This window comes from Primulina eburnea, unplaced genomic scaffold, assembly GCF_022965805.1.
Source record: "Primulina eburnea isolate SZY01 unplaced genomic scaffold, ASM2296580v1 ctg870_ERROPOS2543523+, whole genome shotgun sequence".
Lineage (NCBI taxonomy): Eukaryota > Viridiplantae > Streptophyta > Magnoliopsida > Lamiales > Gesneriaceae > Primulina > Primulina eburnea.
In genome coordinates, this window is record NW_027331638.1 from 41,131 (window position 1) to 58,545 (window position 17,415).

Sequence of the window (17,415 nt, forward strand, 5' to 3'; positions counted from 1 at the left end):
CGGGTCAAGGTGTCACATTTAGTGGTATCAGAGCCGTGTTCTTCGGACCAATGCATATGACTTCGTCTACTTTCAACTGTCCGGGTATGTTTCTTGCATCTATTTATTCATTGTTATCTATTGATTGGTGTCTTGTGAGCAATTGTAGAGTATGCCACCTAAGAGGAAAGCAGTAGAGGGTGAGGATAGTTCTTCCTCTAGAGTTGTCGATGAGTTCGGCAAGTTGCTTAAGGAGCAGGCTAAAGTTCATAGTGAGCAGATTCAGCAGCTGCTTCGATTGCAAGGAACAGGACAGGGTAGAGGCCAAGGTAGAGTTCCAGTAGCTCAGGCAGTTGGCACTGATGCCGTCTTTTCTGCTTTCAAGAGGATGGATCCACCGGAATTCGTAGGTAGCACTGATCCTTTAGTTGCTGTAGAGTGGTTCAAGGCTTTAGAGGCGATCTTCGATCATCTCCACTACGAGTATAGAGACCGTATCAGCTGTGCTGTATTCATGTTGGTTAAAGCTGCTCGCATATGGTGGAATGCGACCAAGGTTGGAGTTGATGTCTCGACACCGAAATGGTCAGGGTTTACAGACTTGTTCTATGACAAGTATTTTCCCGATGCACTTCGAGCGAGGAAGGTTACGGAGTTCTTGGAGCTTCGACAGGGGAGCTTGGATGTTGGTGAGTATATTCTCAAGTTTGAGGAGGGTTGCTTGTTTGCTCCTTACATTGCTTCCAATTACAAAGACAAAGGTGCTCATTTCGTTCGAGGCCTTAGAGCGGAGATTCGAAGGGATATCAACATGTCCAAGGCTGTGACTTTCAAGGAGATTGTGTCCAAGGCATTGTTGGCCGAGCAGGATGAGAAGGATATCACCAGAGAGAGACAGGAGAGGCACCAAGCTGTTGTTCAGAGAGGCCAGGGCTCGAATCAGAGGGGCAGGGATCGTTTCAAGGGCAAGGGCAAGATGGAGTCGAGTCCTAGACCACCGCCAGTTCCAGTTGATCCCGAGAAGCCACTGTGTCCTAAGTGTGGCAAGCATCATCGAGGAGAGTGCAGATTTGGCACTCATTCTTGCTATCGTTGTGGCACGGCAGGTCACGTTGCCAGAGATTGTCCACGAGGAGCTAGCCAAGGGAAGGTGCAGGGTCGCATCTTTACGATGACCAAGGAAGGTATTAATCATGATTCTTCATTGATCTCTAGTACTATTTTGATTTCAGGCAGAGTAGCTACGACTTTGATAGATACTGGTGCTACTCATTCTTTTATGTCTGAATTGTTTTTGAGATCTTTGGGTATAGTTCCTTCTATTCTTCCCCTCCAGCTTAGTGTTGTTTTGCCTTCGGGGGACGTGTTGTGCCCGACATCGATTGTGTTTGCGTGCCCTGTTCGTATTGAGGAGCGAGTTGTCTTCGCTGATTTGATTGTTATCCCTATGGTTGCCTTTGATGTTATTCTTGAAAGGGGATCGGTTACGGTGACCGAAAGCGCAACGGAAGTTTAAAATTTAAAATTTTTAAGCAAAAATTTCGGCCACCATCACTACAAGAAATCTCATCAATAATGACAAAATTTTAATGAGAGTATACAAAAGTGGTGATTAAAAGAGTTATTTTTTGATGTTTTTATGAGGGTTAAAAAAATATGATTAAAAAGTTGAATTATTAGTGACGAATTTTTAATTTCGTGACCATAGATAAGTATCCCGTCATTATTTGAATTAAAATTAGTAATTCCGCACAATTTTTCGACGGGTTTTTAATAACCGTCACTAATAGCGACGTTTAATTTAATCCGTCGTGTCGGTAGGGGTATTTTTTGACATTTTGCGACGGTTATGGAAATAACCGTCGCTAATTAGCGACAGGTATGACACAACCGTCGCTAATTAGCGACAGTATACGAAACCGTCGTCGATTCGCTAATGACACTACAAGAATGACAAAAAATTTCCCCTCATAGTTGCGGAGTTGCCTACAGATTTTTGGCGCAATGATGAAATAATTTCCCTCCAATTACCCCTTAATACATTTTTATTTTTCATTATTAAAAAATAAAAATAACTTTTATCCCAAATACCATCATATTTCTTCTCTCCTTCAATTCATCTGTGTCGTAAACCCATCTCTCCCCTCCGACTTCAACTTTCTTTCTCACCTATAGATTTTTATCGCCTCTCATAATCGCTTATCTCTCATTCTCGGTAGTGCTCTGTCATTCTCTGTGCGACTGAGAGAAGGGGAATCCCAGCAACGTCGTTTGTCGAAGGCGTGCAAACTTACCTCTCCCAGTAAAATTTCGATTTGAACTCCGCCGCGTTTCTCCAAGAGAGGTTTGCGCTCATTCTGAATCTTACATTTACCTTATATTTGAGTCATATTGTATGTAGAGAGGCAACTCATGAATTCTGAAAAAGAAACCCTTTTGCGATTTGTGGAAAGCCACTTGGACTTCACGTGGCTTTCTTTTCTATTCACGTGGCTTTCTTTGTCTATCATCACCACTTCAACATATTCGTAGTTACCAGGAAACTAATAAGAGACTGAAAATATACAGCAAATTAGTTTAATGATATAGCGTGTGATTTAATTCTAAAATTTGTTGTTGGAATGAGAAATTTTTTAAAATATAGATAGAGAGACTTGGTTTTCTATATATATTTCAATTCAAAGATGCTTCTGAAAATTTATTTTACAGGTTTTTTTACAAGAATATTTTTATGTGAATCTTTTCGTGAATGATATATAATAATGTGGTGAGTGAAAATTAATGATCTTGAAATTTGATCAATATCATTAGATATCGATCAGCAAAACTACCAGCTAAAACCCTTTAATTGAAATTTGATTTTCCAATGTTTGTTTATCTACATCAAAGTTTTAAGTTTGTGATAAAATCTCGAGTTGACCAATAATTGTAACAAAGCCATTTGCCATTCTAAAAAAATAATTTTTAATTAACCAGCTCTTTTCAAGTAGAGAGAAAATAATGAACCTGAAGGAATCAAAAGGAGTAGACCATGAAGTCTGACAAAGTTGGACTTCATAATTATTCATTTCCAATCTGTAAACAATCTATTTTCTGAGTTTGTTGATGTTCTTCAAACCTAATTCATCCACACCTCTCAGGTACATCAAAACTTTTGTATAAATCTCAATTTCTGCTTCTCTTTGATCTTCCACTATTTCCTAAGAACACACAAACATGCATTTATTACATGTATATCTGAACAAAAAGAACAACGAAAATTAATGTATGTGTATGCATTTATCTTATTTTTTCGTTTATGTTGTTTTAATGGTCAAAGAACATCACTATTATTACACGTTTAGCTAATTTTAGATAAAGATGTCAAATTAGATTAACACATTTGAGTTGAAAATACCGTGAATCTAGAATTTTTGTTTTTGCTGCAGCAAGATTAGTTGTTAGGTTTCCTTATTTTCTCTTTACTCGAAGAGGCTGTCCAGTAATCACCCAATCGGTTCTATATGTCCTTTACCACCCCACTTTTTAAAATATGATTCCTTTTTAAAGTTTTTTAATGTATACATTTGATCTCAAACTAAAATTCCAAATTTAATTAATAGCACCATATTATAAATAGCATCGTTATAATAAATATTTTCAACATTTGATGGGATTAATAAATCATTGAGTGTGGTTCAGGGATAATTTTTTTTGGTATAAATATGATAGCATAATTGTTTAGTTTATTATAAAATTTGATAGCATAATTGAAAGTTGTATTATGATAATAGTAAGCTGAAACTATCATATTTTAGCATCTCAAAACATATCTTTTTGTTGTGTTGCTGTTAGAGTAGGTGCACGTCGAGCCAAGTGTTGGCCGACTGTTCACGATGAAACTCTTTGTATAAACGATCTTTATTTTAATAATATTTGAATTTATTATTTTAGGCAAATCTTTATCTGTATACCCATGCTAGTTGCATAGATAAAGCCCTTGAATATACAAATAGTAGAAAGAATATGAGATGCTCATATGATGAGTATCATGAAACTCATATTTGGAATACTGTATATTCTAAATCGTTCCTAGTCGATTCAGCCGCCACTAAGAAGGATAAAGGCCGCTCGAGTTAGAGACTAGTATCTGCGATGTGAGTACCATGTTTCATTGGTAGGGGACATTGTGATGTCCGAGCATGCAGATAGGTGCTCCTTGTAGAGTGCACTGAACAACCCTCTGTAAAGGACTTTCCAAGTGGTTCTCACTTATCGAGTGGAAAAGTCCTAGTTTATGGTTGTACACCATTAGTCCTTATGACCCGGGACAACATTGAGACTCTATGTGCTAGCGTTTCACTTTGACTTGTTTACCGACTCTTATGGGGTCATCAGGTGGCAAGGTTGGGTGTTACGGCGAAACATATAGGAGTCGATGCATTGTAGCCGGGGATTCACCGCTTACCTACGGGTATGGATATCCTATGTGTTTTTCATGTATGTGTGGGTTGAAATCTCTGATCAGAGTATGGTGGTAATTACGAAAGGGGTTTCATAGATTACACCATCGATGCAACCACAACATGACACATAGTATCGATTCATTGACAACTCTCGATAGACCAATAGTTGTCGAATCGGTCGGGATATATGAGTTGAAAGGACCGTACTGTACGCTAACCATAATTGAATGGTTCTTGCAGGCACTATCATGTGATACCTAGGGAATCACGTAAGCGATGCTGCTAGGCGTTTAACGTGATTGGTTGGGTACTATCAGACTTGAGTTCTGACGTTCTTACTGTCAAGGAGTTGATAAGTAAGAATGGAGCAATTGGGGTATGCTCGAATAAGGACATGTTTAGTCCGAATCACATGGAGATGTGAACCCACGGCTAGTTGTATCAATGAACCATTGAGGGCCACACAAGTACTAGCTTTGTAAATCCCGATGAGAAGTAAAATAGTTCAATGTGTTGAACGGCTTATAAATGTGTTTATAAGCGTAAAGAAAAATACAAGTATGACTTCTAAGAGAGAAATATAAATTTTAATTTATGGAAGTGTTCCTAAGATTAAAATTTGGCCAAGTAAATAATGTAGTTGAAAATTGTGATTTTCATAAACATTATTGTGGACTAAATTAAATTAATTCAAGTGTTGAATTAATTAAACACTAGTGGACCTAGTAGAGTCTAAATAATTAAATTAATTCAAGTGTTGGATTAATTAAATAATATTGAGTCTTGTAGAGCTCAATTAAAATAATTATTTAAACTAGTGGGACTTGGGTAAATTCAAGTAATGTTTAATTTATCTCAAATATGTTTGAGATAATTGAATTTAGTCCATGGTTTTTTATTTGATAAAAAACTATATTATATGCATGCATGGGAGGTGAAGGGTTGGAGATTACTTTTTATTAAAATAATGCAAGGCATGCACCTTTTGCTTTTTGCTTTTCTCACAACCAAGGCATGCAATTAACTCATTCTCCTTCCCTCCCACACTCCACCTTGGCCGAAATCTATCTCCCATTTTTCTCTCAAGTTTTCTTTTCTTTTGTTCTTCAATTGTTGGAGAATAAAATACCTCTCTTGATAAATGCTCAAATATTTCTAGTGCAATATTTGAGGGGGTTTACATTGCAAGTGGTGGGCCTAATTTTGAAGGTGGAGGAGAGCTTGTAGATTTGTCTTGCCTTTGAAGAGCCAAGTTGTTTACAACTTGGTTGGAGCCACAATCAATCTTTTAAAGATTGATAGGTATATTTTCTCAACACCCTATGTATGACATAGTTGGATTTTTGTATATGTTTGCACAACTAGTACATGGTGTTCATTTTTGAAAATTTTCATTCAAATTTCGGTTTTCATGTTTTGAAAACATTTTGTGCTTCCGTTGCGATTTCGAACACCTTATATCGATCCCTTTCAAGTGGTATCAAGAGCTAAGGGTACTAGTTTTTGTGCAACATATACATGATGTTATATTAAGGTCAATTTCTAACCGATTGAGATGAAGTTTTGCAACGATTCAAGGCCGGATTGGGGGCGTTTTTTGGGCAGCAAGTTGCTGCCGATTTCGGGCGCCTCGGGCTGCCCGAGGGGCTTTCCAAAAAGGGTAGCAAGGGCAGCCCTAAGGGCTGCCCGAAACCCCCTCTCGATATATTAAAAAAAAAAAATTTTTTTGCATGTTGGCCGGAATGTTGGCCGGAATCCGGCGACGGAGCTCCGGCGACGGCAATGACGACTAGGGTTTCCAAAAGTGTTTTGGATAATCAAAGTGTCATGGGCCTTGATGTTGTTGGGCCATTAGATGGTCAACATATTTGTGAATTTTAAATGGGCCAAAATATTTTTGGTGAAAAATGAGTTTTTGGGCCCTTAAGTTTAAAATTACAAAAGTTGCAAATATTTTCTCATGAAATAAATAATTTAAGTTGGACTTTAATTATTTATAGTAAATGGTGATTTACAAGAAATTCGGTTATAAATAAATTAATTTGAAAGTAGACAAAGGTGTTTGTATACTTTGTTAATTTAGTTTATAATCGTGGCGGTTAGTGATTGGATCAAGATATATAATATTGGATCAATTAATTATTGTGATAATTAATTGATGGTGTATGATATGTGATATTATGCATGAAGGATGATCAAAAGCCCAAGCCCAATTTGCTAGGTGTATGATAGGATATTTTGTGTTGAATGATTGTAATAATTATCAAAATAAAGTGGGCTTGGTTTATGGCCCATTCCCACCCCATGAGATGTATCCCTATGTGCCATGGATATTTATTTGTAAATATTAGAATAGTGGATGATCAAGATTGGAAGATGGTGGCCTTGATGATTATGAAGATCGAAGACATGTAAATATTGGAAGCTAATGTAATAGTTGCATTGCATCCCGTGCATTTACCTTAGGATTGGACCTAGGCCCGTGTTTAGCTCACACGGGCCATTAGTATTGGGGCGATTGATCATCCTTGTTTGTTTACTGTTTATAATATATGCATGATATGTTATAAATAATGAGTATGTGCGTTATTATTATGATAATAACAAAGTTGCATGAATCCGGCAAACATACGATCAAACATGGCGAGCTTTTAAAATTAAATTAATGACGAGACCTTTCAAAATTAAAAACCCTCATTTTGAATAAGATTCAAAATTAATATCAAGCCCGAAAAGGGGAATTATAAATTTGTTTATAATTTCCTTGTCTTCCATCGACAATGGGTGCATGATGAACGCTACCCGTACTCGGGGCTCGGCTCATATTATTGGGGGGGCCCTGGGTGCCGGAAAGCTGTGACATCCATTGACATGGTGATGTGAACTACGTGGAACTCCCATGATTTCGGCTCATATTATTGAGGGAACTCATGGCGACCGTCCATTAAGGTTCAACATCGATGGGTAAGGCTTGACACGTGAAGATGAACGACGTCATATTATTGGGTCCTAATCAAACGTGAGACAAAAGTTTACGTAGAGGGTTGCATTGTGATGCAATTGGAAACTACCTTTTAGGAATTGTGATTGGCTGATATTATTCGGGATCATAATTCGCTAATTGGACCTTACGTACCTACTGAGGAAAGGAGTTTCCCGCTTTCACTAGAGGGTAGTGAAAGATGTCAAAACAGCGGGAGCAAATATTTATGAAGTAAAAGTCCAAACTTCATATCTTACTAAATATTTTAAAATATTCATCAACATTTATCTGTTTTTACTTTTCAGTACAAATTGACGATGTCATCGATTCACAATCCAATATCCATAATACTCGACAAAAACATATTAATTGGACCTAATTACCTCACTTGGCTAAGAAACCTAAAAATCGTCTTGAATTTGGGAAGGGTAGCATATACACTGACTGAGTCGCCCCTTGTTGAGGCTCCCACTGACTCCAATCCTGAGGAATTGCAGGCTTACAAGGAATGGTGTGACCATGACTTGATAGCCAGGTGTTATATGCTGACTTCTATGAATGATGAGCTGCAGAGGCGTTTTGAGGGTGCAAAGAGTGCTGCTGACATTCATTTGCACCTCAAGGAGCTCTTTGGTGAGCAAACACGACCTCTAAGGCATGCTACCGTCAAGGAGCTGATCACTTTGCGCATGCGAGATGGGGCCTCGGTCCATGAGCATGGCCTAAAGGTGATCGGGCTCGTGGACAAGCTCGTTGGCATGGATCTGATCTTGCCTTCGGAGTTGACCACCGACGTGTTGCTATTATCGCTGCCTAGCTCATTTGATCCTTTTGTGGTGAACTTCAACATGAACAAGATGGAACCGACCCTTGAGGAGTTGGTAAACATGCTTGTTACGTTTGAATCCACCATCAAGAAAGAGAAGTTGGTTCTTTATGTGGGTTCTTCAGCTGGTACGAAGATTGATCCACATGGGAAGGGAAAGAAGAGTTCTTTCCAACGTCCCAAGAAGAACGTGCCCTTGTTGAGGCAATCTCCGAATCCCGTTGAGGCAGCCACACCAGTTAGGGCTGACAAGACTAGTGATGTTTGTCATCACTGCAAGAAGCCTGGACATTGGAGGCGTAATTGCAAAGAATATCTTGCCCAGAAATGTTCTGGAAACGGTATGTTCTAAATTGAAGTAAACATTTCAATTAACTCTACTTCTTGGGTATTAGATACCGGTTATGACTCACATCTCTGTAATGGGTTACAGGTGATGGGAAGAAGTAGGAAGCTTAAGGAAGGTGTGACCTTCTTGAGGATGGGCAATGGAGCAAGAGTTGCTTCCAAGGCTATTGAAGATGTTTACTTATTATTGAACAATAGTTTAAGTTAATTTCATGAGATGTTTTGTTTGTACCTAATTTTGTAAAAACATTGTTTCCATTTCTATGGTGATAAAAATGGATATTCTTGTTTATTTTGCAAAGGTGTTTGCAACATTTACATGAATGAATGTTTGATTGGTACTTGAAAACTTGAAAACAATATCTATAACTTAAAATTAAAAGATATTCTACTAAATGTCCATTCAAAGGCAGACACCATATGAGATATGGATGGGTTAGCCTCCCAAATATTCTTATCTTTGAATATGGGGTGCCCTGCTTATGAAGCAGGTAGTGGAAGATAAAATTGGATTGTTGATCCATTTTATGTTACTTTGTGGGATATCCAAAGAATTAAGTTGGATATTATTTCTATCATCACCAAGAAACAAAGGTGTTTGTTTCTAGGAATGCAACCTTTTTGGAAAAGGATTTTCTATTGGATAGAAAAAGGGAGATGATAGAACTCGAAGAGGTTCGAGAGACACCCACAATTGAAGAACCCATACCCGAAGAGCCAAGAGAGGAGATACAAGCTCCTAGAAGATACGAGAAAGTCTCGAGACCACCTATAAGGTATGGTCAGCTTCTTGAAGAGGGCCATGATGAGCCTAACCATGGATGTGATCCAAGGACCTTCAAGGAAGCGTTATCTGATGCCGATTCATCCAAGTGACTTGAAGCAATGGAATCTGAGTTGAATTCCATGCATTCGAACCAAGTGTAGGATCTTGTAGATCCACCTGAGGGAATTGCTCCCATAGGGACTTGGGACGGATGGGAAGGTATTGACCTTCAAGGCGCGATTGGTAGCAAAAGAGTATACTCAAAGGCAAGGTGTTGACTATGAGGAAACCTTTTCTCCAGTCGCGATGTTCAAGTCCATAAGGATTTTGCTAGCCATTGCTGCATGGTATGACTATGAGATATGGCAGATAGATGTCAAGACGGACTTTCTTAATGGGGATTTTAAGAAAGTTATTTACATGTCTTAACCTGAAGGGTTTACATCTATCGGAAGTGAGCATATGGTATGCAAACTTCAGAGATCTATTTATGATCTAAAGCAGGCATCTAGGAGTTGGAACCTCAGATTCGACAGTACAATCAAATAGTTTGATTTACTAAGAATCCTGAGGAACCCTATGTGTATAAGAGGGTCAGTGGGAGTGTTGTGACATTCCTGGTGCTGTATGTTGATGACATTCTACTCATATGAAATGATGTAGGAATGTTGCAATCAACTAAGATATGGCTAGCGAGTAAGTTCTCGATGCAGGACTTGGGTGAAGCATCTTTTGTATTGGGAATACAGATCTATAGATATAGATCGAGAAGATTGCTTGGTCTCACCCAGTCCACATACATTGATACCATCGTGAAGCCGTTCTCGATGGATGAGTCCAAGGGAGGACACCTACTAATGTGTCATGGCGTGTCCCTATCCAAGTTTGTCTCACAAGACTGATGCAGAGATAGTGGCGATGACACGCATTCCGTATGCTTCGGCAATTGGTAGCATCTTGTATGGGATGATATCTACACGTCTTGACGTTGCTTTCGCACTAAGTGTAGTAAGTAGATATCAATCGAACCCTGGTCTTCCACACTGGAAAGCTGTGAAAGACATCCTCAAGTAGTTGAGAAGGACCAATAAATTGTTCTTGGTCTATGGGTGGAGAACTAAAATTGGAAGGCTATACCAACTCTAGCTTCCAAAGCGATATCGATGACTCGAAGTCAACCTCTGGTTTTGTATTCATGCTCTATGGTGCTGCTGTCTCTTGGAAGAGTTCCAAGCGAGACAATACTACGGATTCCAGCACAGAGGCCGAATACATTGCTGCATCAGATGCAGCAAGGGAGGCTGTTTGGATAAGGAATTTCGTCCAAGAGTTGGGCGTCATTCCTAATAGAGTTGCTCCTGTCCCGGTGTTGTGTGACAACACGGGAGCTATCGCTCAAGCAAAGGAGCCTAGGTCTCATCAGAAATCCAAACGAGTATTGAGAAAGTACCACATCCTTGGAGAGATTGTGGAAAGAAGAGAAATGTCTATTGACAAAGTTGGCTCCGCAGATTATGTTGTTGATCCACTAATTAGGCCTTTACTTGGACCATTATTCGACAAGCATCGCGAATCAATGGGTCTGAAGTATATGGGTAGTTGGCTCTAGTGCAAGTGGGAGATTGTTAGAGTAGGTGCACGTCGAGCCAAGTGTTGGCCGACTGTTCACGATGAAACTCTTTGTATAAACGATCTTTATTTTAATAATATTTGAATTTATTATTTTGGCAAATCTTTATCTGTATACCCATGCTAGTTGCATAGATAAAGCCCTTGAATATACAAATAGTAGAAAGAATATGAGATGCTCATATGATGAGTATCATGAAACTCATATTTGGAATACTGTATATTCTAAACCGTTCCTAGTCGATTCAGCCGCCACTAAGAAGGATAAAGGCCGCTCGAGTTAGAGACTAGTATCTGCGATGTGAGTACCATGTTTCATTGGTGGGGGACATTGTGATGTCCGAGCATGCAGATAGGTGCTCCTTGTAGAGTGCACTGAACAACCCTCTATAAAGGTGTAGTGACCCGTTCCAGAATCACCTACTAATCAAAAACTAAGCATGCAACTAACTTAATTAACAATAATCAGAGATAACAGCGGAAAAGTCAACAACAAAACCGATTAACTAAACCAACCAGCTACTCAACGTCCTCCTCCTGCTCCTCCTGAGCTATCCAACCTGAGGCCTGCTCCGTGGGAATGGGGTGTCCAAGAATAAACAAAACCGAGGACGTGAGCGATAAGAACGCCCAGTACAAAAGTATGAGTATACAGACCTATATGAAATGCACATGCTATGATCATGATACCGGGGTAGTCAAGAAACAGGAGTCACAAAAGGATCTCAACAATGCTCAGTCTAGAGGCGCCAAGTGGATAGTGCCGCGCGGTCCAACCTCTGGGTCACTGCATCCACTACAAGACAGACGTGGACCTAAAATGTCCCGGACCACCGAAGCCCTCCCGACCCGTCGGCCACTGTGTACTCTCGGTGTCCATGCGTCCACAAGACAGGGCTGAGCGGCCCCAAGATATAGCTTATCTCGAAAGAGATACAGCTCAACAGTAAAGGCTATCTCGAAGGAGAATACGGCTCAACATGAAATGCAACGTGCAGTAATAAACGTGACATAATAGCATGCGTCATATGACATATATCAATGCACCACATAATCATGCAACACATATAAGAATGTATACTCAACCAGGATATCTCGGATAGTACTTTCGTACCTCTATCACAGCAAGCCTAGCCTTACGCAACATCGCTAATCAGGTCTAGAACAAGCCTACGCATCAAAAGCATACTCAATCAATACTACCATGCTCGACTAGCAAAACCAGTACTCCCTAGTACTACCAAAGGTTTAGGGTTTACCTTCGTCCCTCGACAGCCCTTTGATGTCGATTGCCTCGTAACTCAGACGTCGCTACGCTACCACTCCTGGCAGCTCCTGGCTATCGCTCGACCAACAACTACCCTAGAACCTTCCAAATCTCTCACTAAAGACTCAATCTCAAGAAATGGCAATACCAAAATGAGGAATTCGAGCACTATTTATAGGCCATGTTCGGATCCTCCGAACAACACTTCGGAACGTCCGAACGCTACGTGTCCATTGGCTCTTGACAGCTCATGATCGGATCCTCCGATCATACACTTCGGACCGTCCGAACATGCACGTGTCCAGCTGCTCTTGACACCTCATGATCGGATCCACCGAACCCACTTCGGACCTTCCGAACTCTTCGGTGCTTCCGAACCATCTTCGGTCCGTCCGATCATGACTCGGTCAAAATTCCACCTTAAACCTTCTTAATCACCATTACTCCGTTAATTACCCAATTTGGAATTCGGGCTACTACATTCTTCCCCCCTTAAAAAGATTTCGTCCTCGAAATCTAGGCAAGAGAATGAACAAAACGAAAATAACAACATCGTTACCCTCAAAATCTAAAGGACAACCCATCACTAGACGCTTGGCTAAAACCGAATGACCCATCGGAGTAGAAACAGAAAGAATGACATCTAGAGAAACATGCGGTAACTTATGACGCTTAACAAATCGTCCTGGTCACCCCAACGACCTACACTTCCCTGACTACTCTCATCACCAAAGTGGTCAGCCATCGCTACAACATAGAATGAGGAACTAGTAAATTGGTCAACGGAAATCCCAAAACAGAAATCTATATCCCAAAATCGTATGCATGCTCTGATACCATAAATGTAGTGACCCGTTCCAGAATCACCTACTAATCAAAAACTAAGCATGCAACTAACTTAATTAACAATAATCAGAGATAACAGCGGAAAAGTCAACAACAAAACCGATTAACTAAACCAACCAGCTACTCAACGTCCTCCTCCTGCTCCTCCTGAGCTATCCAACCTGAGGCCTGCCCCGTGGGAATGGGGTGTCCAAGAATAAACAAAACCGAGGACGTGAGCGATAAGAACGCCCAGTACAAAAGTATGAGTATACAGACCTATATGAAATGCACATGCTATGATCATGATACCGGGGTAGTCAAGAAACAGGAGTCACAAAAGGATCTCAACAATGCTCAGTCTAGAGGCGCCAAGTGGATAGTGCCGCGCGGTCCAACCTCTGGGTCACTGCATCCACTACAAGACAGACGTGGACCTAAAATGTCCCGGACCACCGAAGCCCTCCCGACCCGTCGGCCACTGTGTACTCTCGGTGTCCATGCGTCCACAAGACAGGGCTGAGCGGCCCCAAGATATAGCTTATCTCGAAAGAGATACAGCTCAACAGTAAAGGCTATCTCGAAGGAGAATACGGCTCAACATGAAATGCAACGTGCAGTAATAAACGTGACATAATAGCATGCGTCATATGACATATATCAATGCACCACATAATCATGCAACACATATAAGAATGTATACTCAACCAGGATATCTCGGATAGTACTTTCGTACCTCTATCACAGCAAGCCTAGCCTTACGCAACACCGCTAATCAGGTCTAGAACAAGCCTACGCATCAAAAGCATACTCAATCAATACTACCATGCTCGACTAGCAAAACCAGTACTCCCTAGTACTACCAAAGGTTTAGGGTTTACCTTCGTCCGTCGACAGCCCTTTGATGTCGATTGCCTCGTAACTCAGACGTCGCTACGCTACCACTCCTGGCAGCTCCTGGCTATCGCTCGACCAACAACTACCCTAGAACCTTCCAAATCTCTCACTAAAGACTCAATCTCAGAAATGGCAATACCAAATATGAGGAATCGAGCACTATTTATAGGCCATGTTCGGCTTCCTCCGAACCAACACTCGGAACCGTCCGAACGCTACGTGTCCATTGGCTCTTGACAGATCATGATCGGATCCTCCCTCCGATCATACACTTCGGACCGTCCGAAAATGCACGTGTCCAGCTGCCTCTTGACACCTCATGATCGGATCCACCGAACCCACTTCGGACCTTCCGAACTCTTCGGTGCTTCCGAACCATTCTTCGGTCCGTTCCGATCATTGACTCGGTCAAAATTCCAATCTTAAACCTCTTAATCACATTACTCCGTTTAATTACCCCAATTGGAATTAGGGCTACTACAAAAGGACTTTCCAAGTGGTTCTCACTTATCGAGTGGAAGAGTCCTAGTTTATGGTTGTACACCATTAGTCCTTATGACCCGGGACAACATTGAGACTCTATGTGCTAGCGTTTCACTTTGACTTGTTTACCGACTCTTATGGGGTCATCAGGGTGGCAAGGTTGGGTGTTACGGCGAAACATATAGGAGTCGATGCATTGTAGCCGGGGATTCACCGCTTACCTACGGGTATGGATATCCTATGTGTTTTTCATGTATGTGTGGTTTGAAATCTCTGATCAGAGTATGGTGGTAATTATGAAAGGGGTTTCATAGATTACACCATCGATGCAACCACAACATGACACATAGTATCGATTCATTGACAACTCTCGATAGACCAATAGTTGTCGAATCGGTCGGGATATATGAGTTGAAGGGACCGTACTGTACGCTAACCATAATTGAATGGTTCTTGCAGGCACTATCATGTGATACCTAGGGAATCACGTAAGCGATGCTGCTAGGCGTTTAACGTGATTGGTTGGGTACTATCAGACTTGAGTTCTGACGTTCTTACTGTCAAGGAGTTGATAAGTAAGAATGGAGCAATTGGGGTATGCTCGAATAAGGACATGTTTAGTCCGAATCACATGGAGATGTGAACCCACGGCTAGTTGTATCAATGAACCATTGAGGGCCACACAAGTACTAGCTTTGTAAATCCCGATGAGAAGTAAAATAGTTCAATGTGTTGAACGGCTTATAATGTGTTTATAAGCGTAAAGAAAAATACAAGTATGACTTCTAAGAGAGAAATATAAATTTTAATTTATGGAAGTGTTCCTAAGATTAAAATTTGGCCAAGTAAATAATGTAGTTGAAAATTGTGATTTTCATAAACATTATTGTGGACTAAATTAAATTAATTCAAGTGTTGAATTAATTAAACACTAGTGGACCTAGTAGAGTCTAAATAATTAAATTAATTCAAGTGTTGGATTAATTAAATAATATTGAGTCTTGTAGAGCTCAATTAAAATAATTATTTAAACTAGTGGGACTTGGGTAAATTCAAGTAATGTTTAATTTATCTCAAATATGTTTGAGATAATTGAATTTAGTCCATGGTTTTTTATTTGATAAAAAACTATATTATATGCATGCATGGGAGGTGAAGGGTTGGAGATTACTTTTTATTAAAATAATGCAAGGACATGCACCTTTTGCTTTTTGCTTTTCTCACAACCAAGGCATGCAATTAACTCATTCTCCTTCCCTCCCACACTCCACCTTGGCCGAAATCTATCTCCCATTTTTCTCTCAAGTTTTCTTATCTTTTATTCTTCAATTGTTGGAGAATAAAATAGCCTCTCTTGATAAATCCTCAAATATTTCTAGTGCAATATTTGAGGGGGTTTACATTGCAAGTGGTGGGCCTAATTTTGAAGGTGGAGGAGAGCTTGTAGATTTGTCTTGCCTTTGAATAGCCAAGTTGTTTACAACTTGGTTGGAGCCACAATCAATCTTTTAAAGATTGATAGGTATATTTTCTCAACACCCTATGTATGACATAGTTGGATTTTTGTATATGTTTGCACAACTAGTACATGGTGTTCATTTTTGAAAATTTTCATTCAAATTTCGGTTTTCATGTTTTGAAAACATTTTGTGCTTCCGTTACGATTTCGAACACCTTATATCGATCCCTTTCAGTTGCCTCTAAATATGTTGCAGATTCTTGAGCAAGAATTCGTACTTGTTAAAAAGAAAATGGCACCTAGTAAGGAATGGATGAGTTTTTTCATTGATCGATTCAATGAAAAATACAAGGTTGGAGTTGAACAATTTTTGAATTATGCTTTTAAGAAGACAAGTGAAGAGAATAGTATTCGGTGTCCATGTGTGAAGTGTAATAACACTGATTATGGATCTCGTGAAGTGGTTGAAATGCATCTAAATGTGAATGGAATAATGCCAAATTATACAACTTGGTATCACCATGGTGAAAGGCTTTGTGAGTCTTCATCTGATGATGAAGAATCAGAAGGAAGTGATTGTGATGAAATTTTAAGGGATTTGTATCCTAACATGGATGGTTTTTATAGAAGTGCATCTGAAATTGGTTCATCAAGTGAGAATAAACATGGAGAGGAACCGAATGATGAAGCAAAGAAATTTTACAAATTGTTAAAGGACTCTGAGCAACCAACTTATCCAGGTTGTGACACCTCAAAATTATCTGTGCTTGTCAAACTATTACACATTAAGAGTATTGGTCGATGGAGTAATGATTCATTTGATATGTTGCTACAGCTATTGAAACAAATACTCCCAATCGGTTCAAATTTGCCAGAATCCTATTATGATTCCAAAAAAATTATTAAAGATCTTGGTCTCTCTTATCAAAAAATAGATGTGTGTAAAAATGATTGTATGCTGTATTGGAAGGAAGAAGACAAGTCTAACATGTGCAAAATATGTGGTGCTTCTAGATGGAAAGAAAATAGTCATAATGAGGAAACCAAAGTTCGAAACAATGGTAAGAAATTAGAAGTGAAGACCTTGCGTTACTTTCCTTTAAAGCCAAGGCTTCAAAGGTTATTCATGTCTAAAAAGACTGCTTCTTTTATGAGATGGCATCATGAAAAAAGATTAGATGATGGACTGATGAGACATCCAGCTGATTCTATGGCATGGAAGTCGTTCGATGATTTGCATAAAGATTTTTCCATTGAACCTCGAAATGTACGACTTGGTCTTGCTAGTGATGGTTTCCAACCGTTTACTCATTCTAAAAAATCATACAGCATTTGGCCAGTAATACTCATTCCATACAATTTGCCTCCATGGATGTGCATGAAAGTATCTAATTTTATTCTTTCAAGTCTAATACCAGGTCCCGAGGGTCCGGGAGATGCTATTGATGTCTATCTTCAACCTTTGATAGAAGAGTTGAAGGAGTTGTGGGGAAGTAGGCATTGAAACA

General features: G+C 39.7%; 1 protein-coding gene across 1 annotated transcript; it reads left to right on the top strand.

The window, feature by feature from the left end:
• Nucleotides 1-1,976: 1,976 nt before the first annotated feature.
• On the top strand, nucleotides 1,977-17,391 carry LOC140822489 (uncharacterized). The gene is made up of 3 exons (XM_073183256.1): nucleotides 1,977-2,323; nucleotides 16,164-17,174; nucleotides 17,326-17,391. Exons 2-3 carry the CDS (start codon nucleotides 16,200-16,202, stop codon nucleotides 17,371-17,373), a joined length of 1,023 nt encoding a protein of 340 aa, XP_073039357.1. The 5' UTR covers nucleotides 1,977-2,323; nucleotides 16,164-16,199; the 3' UTR covers nucleotides 17,374-17,391.
• The last annotated feature ends 24 nt before the right edge of the window (nucleotides 17,392-17,415 follow it).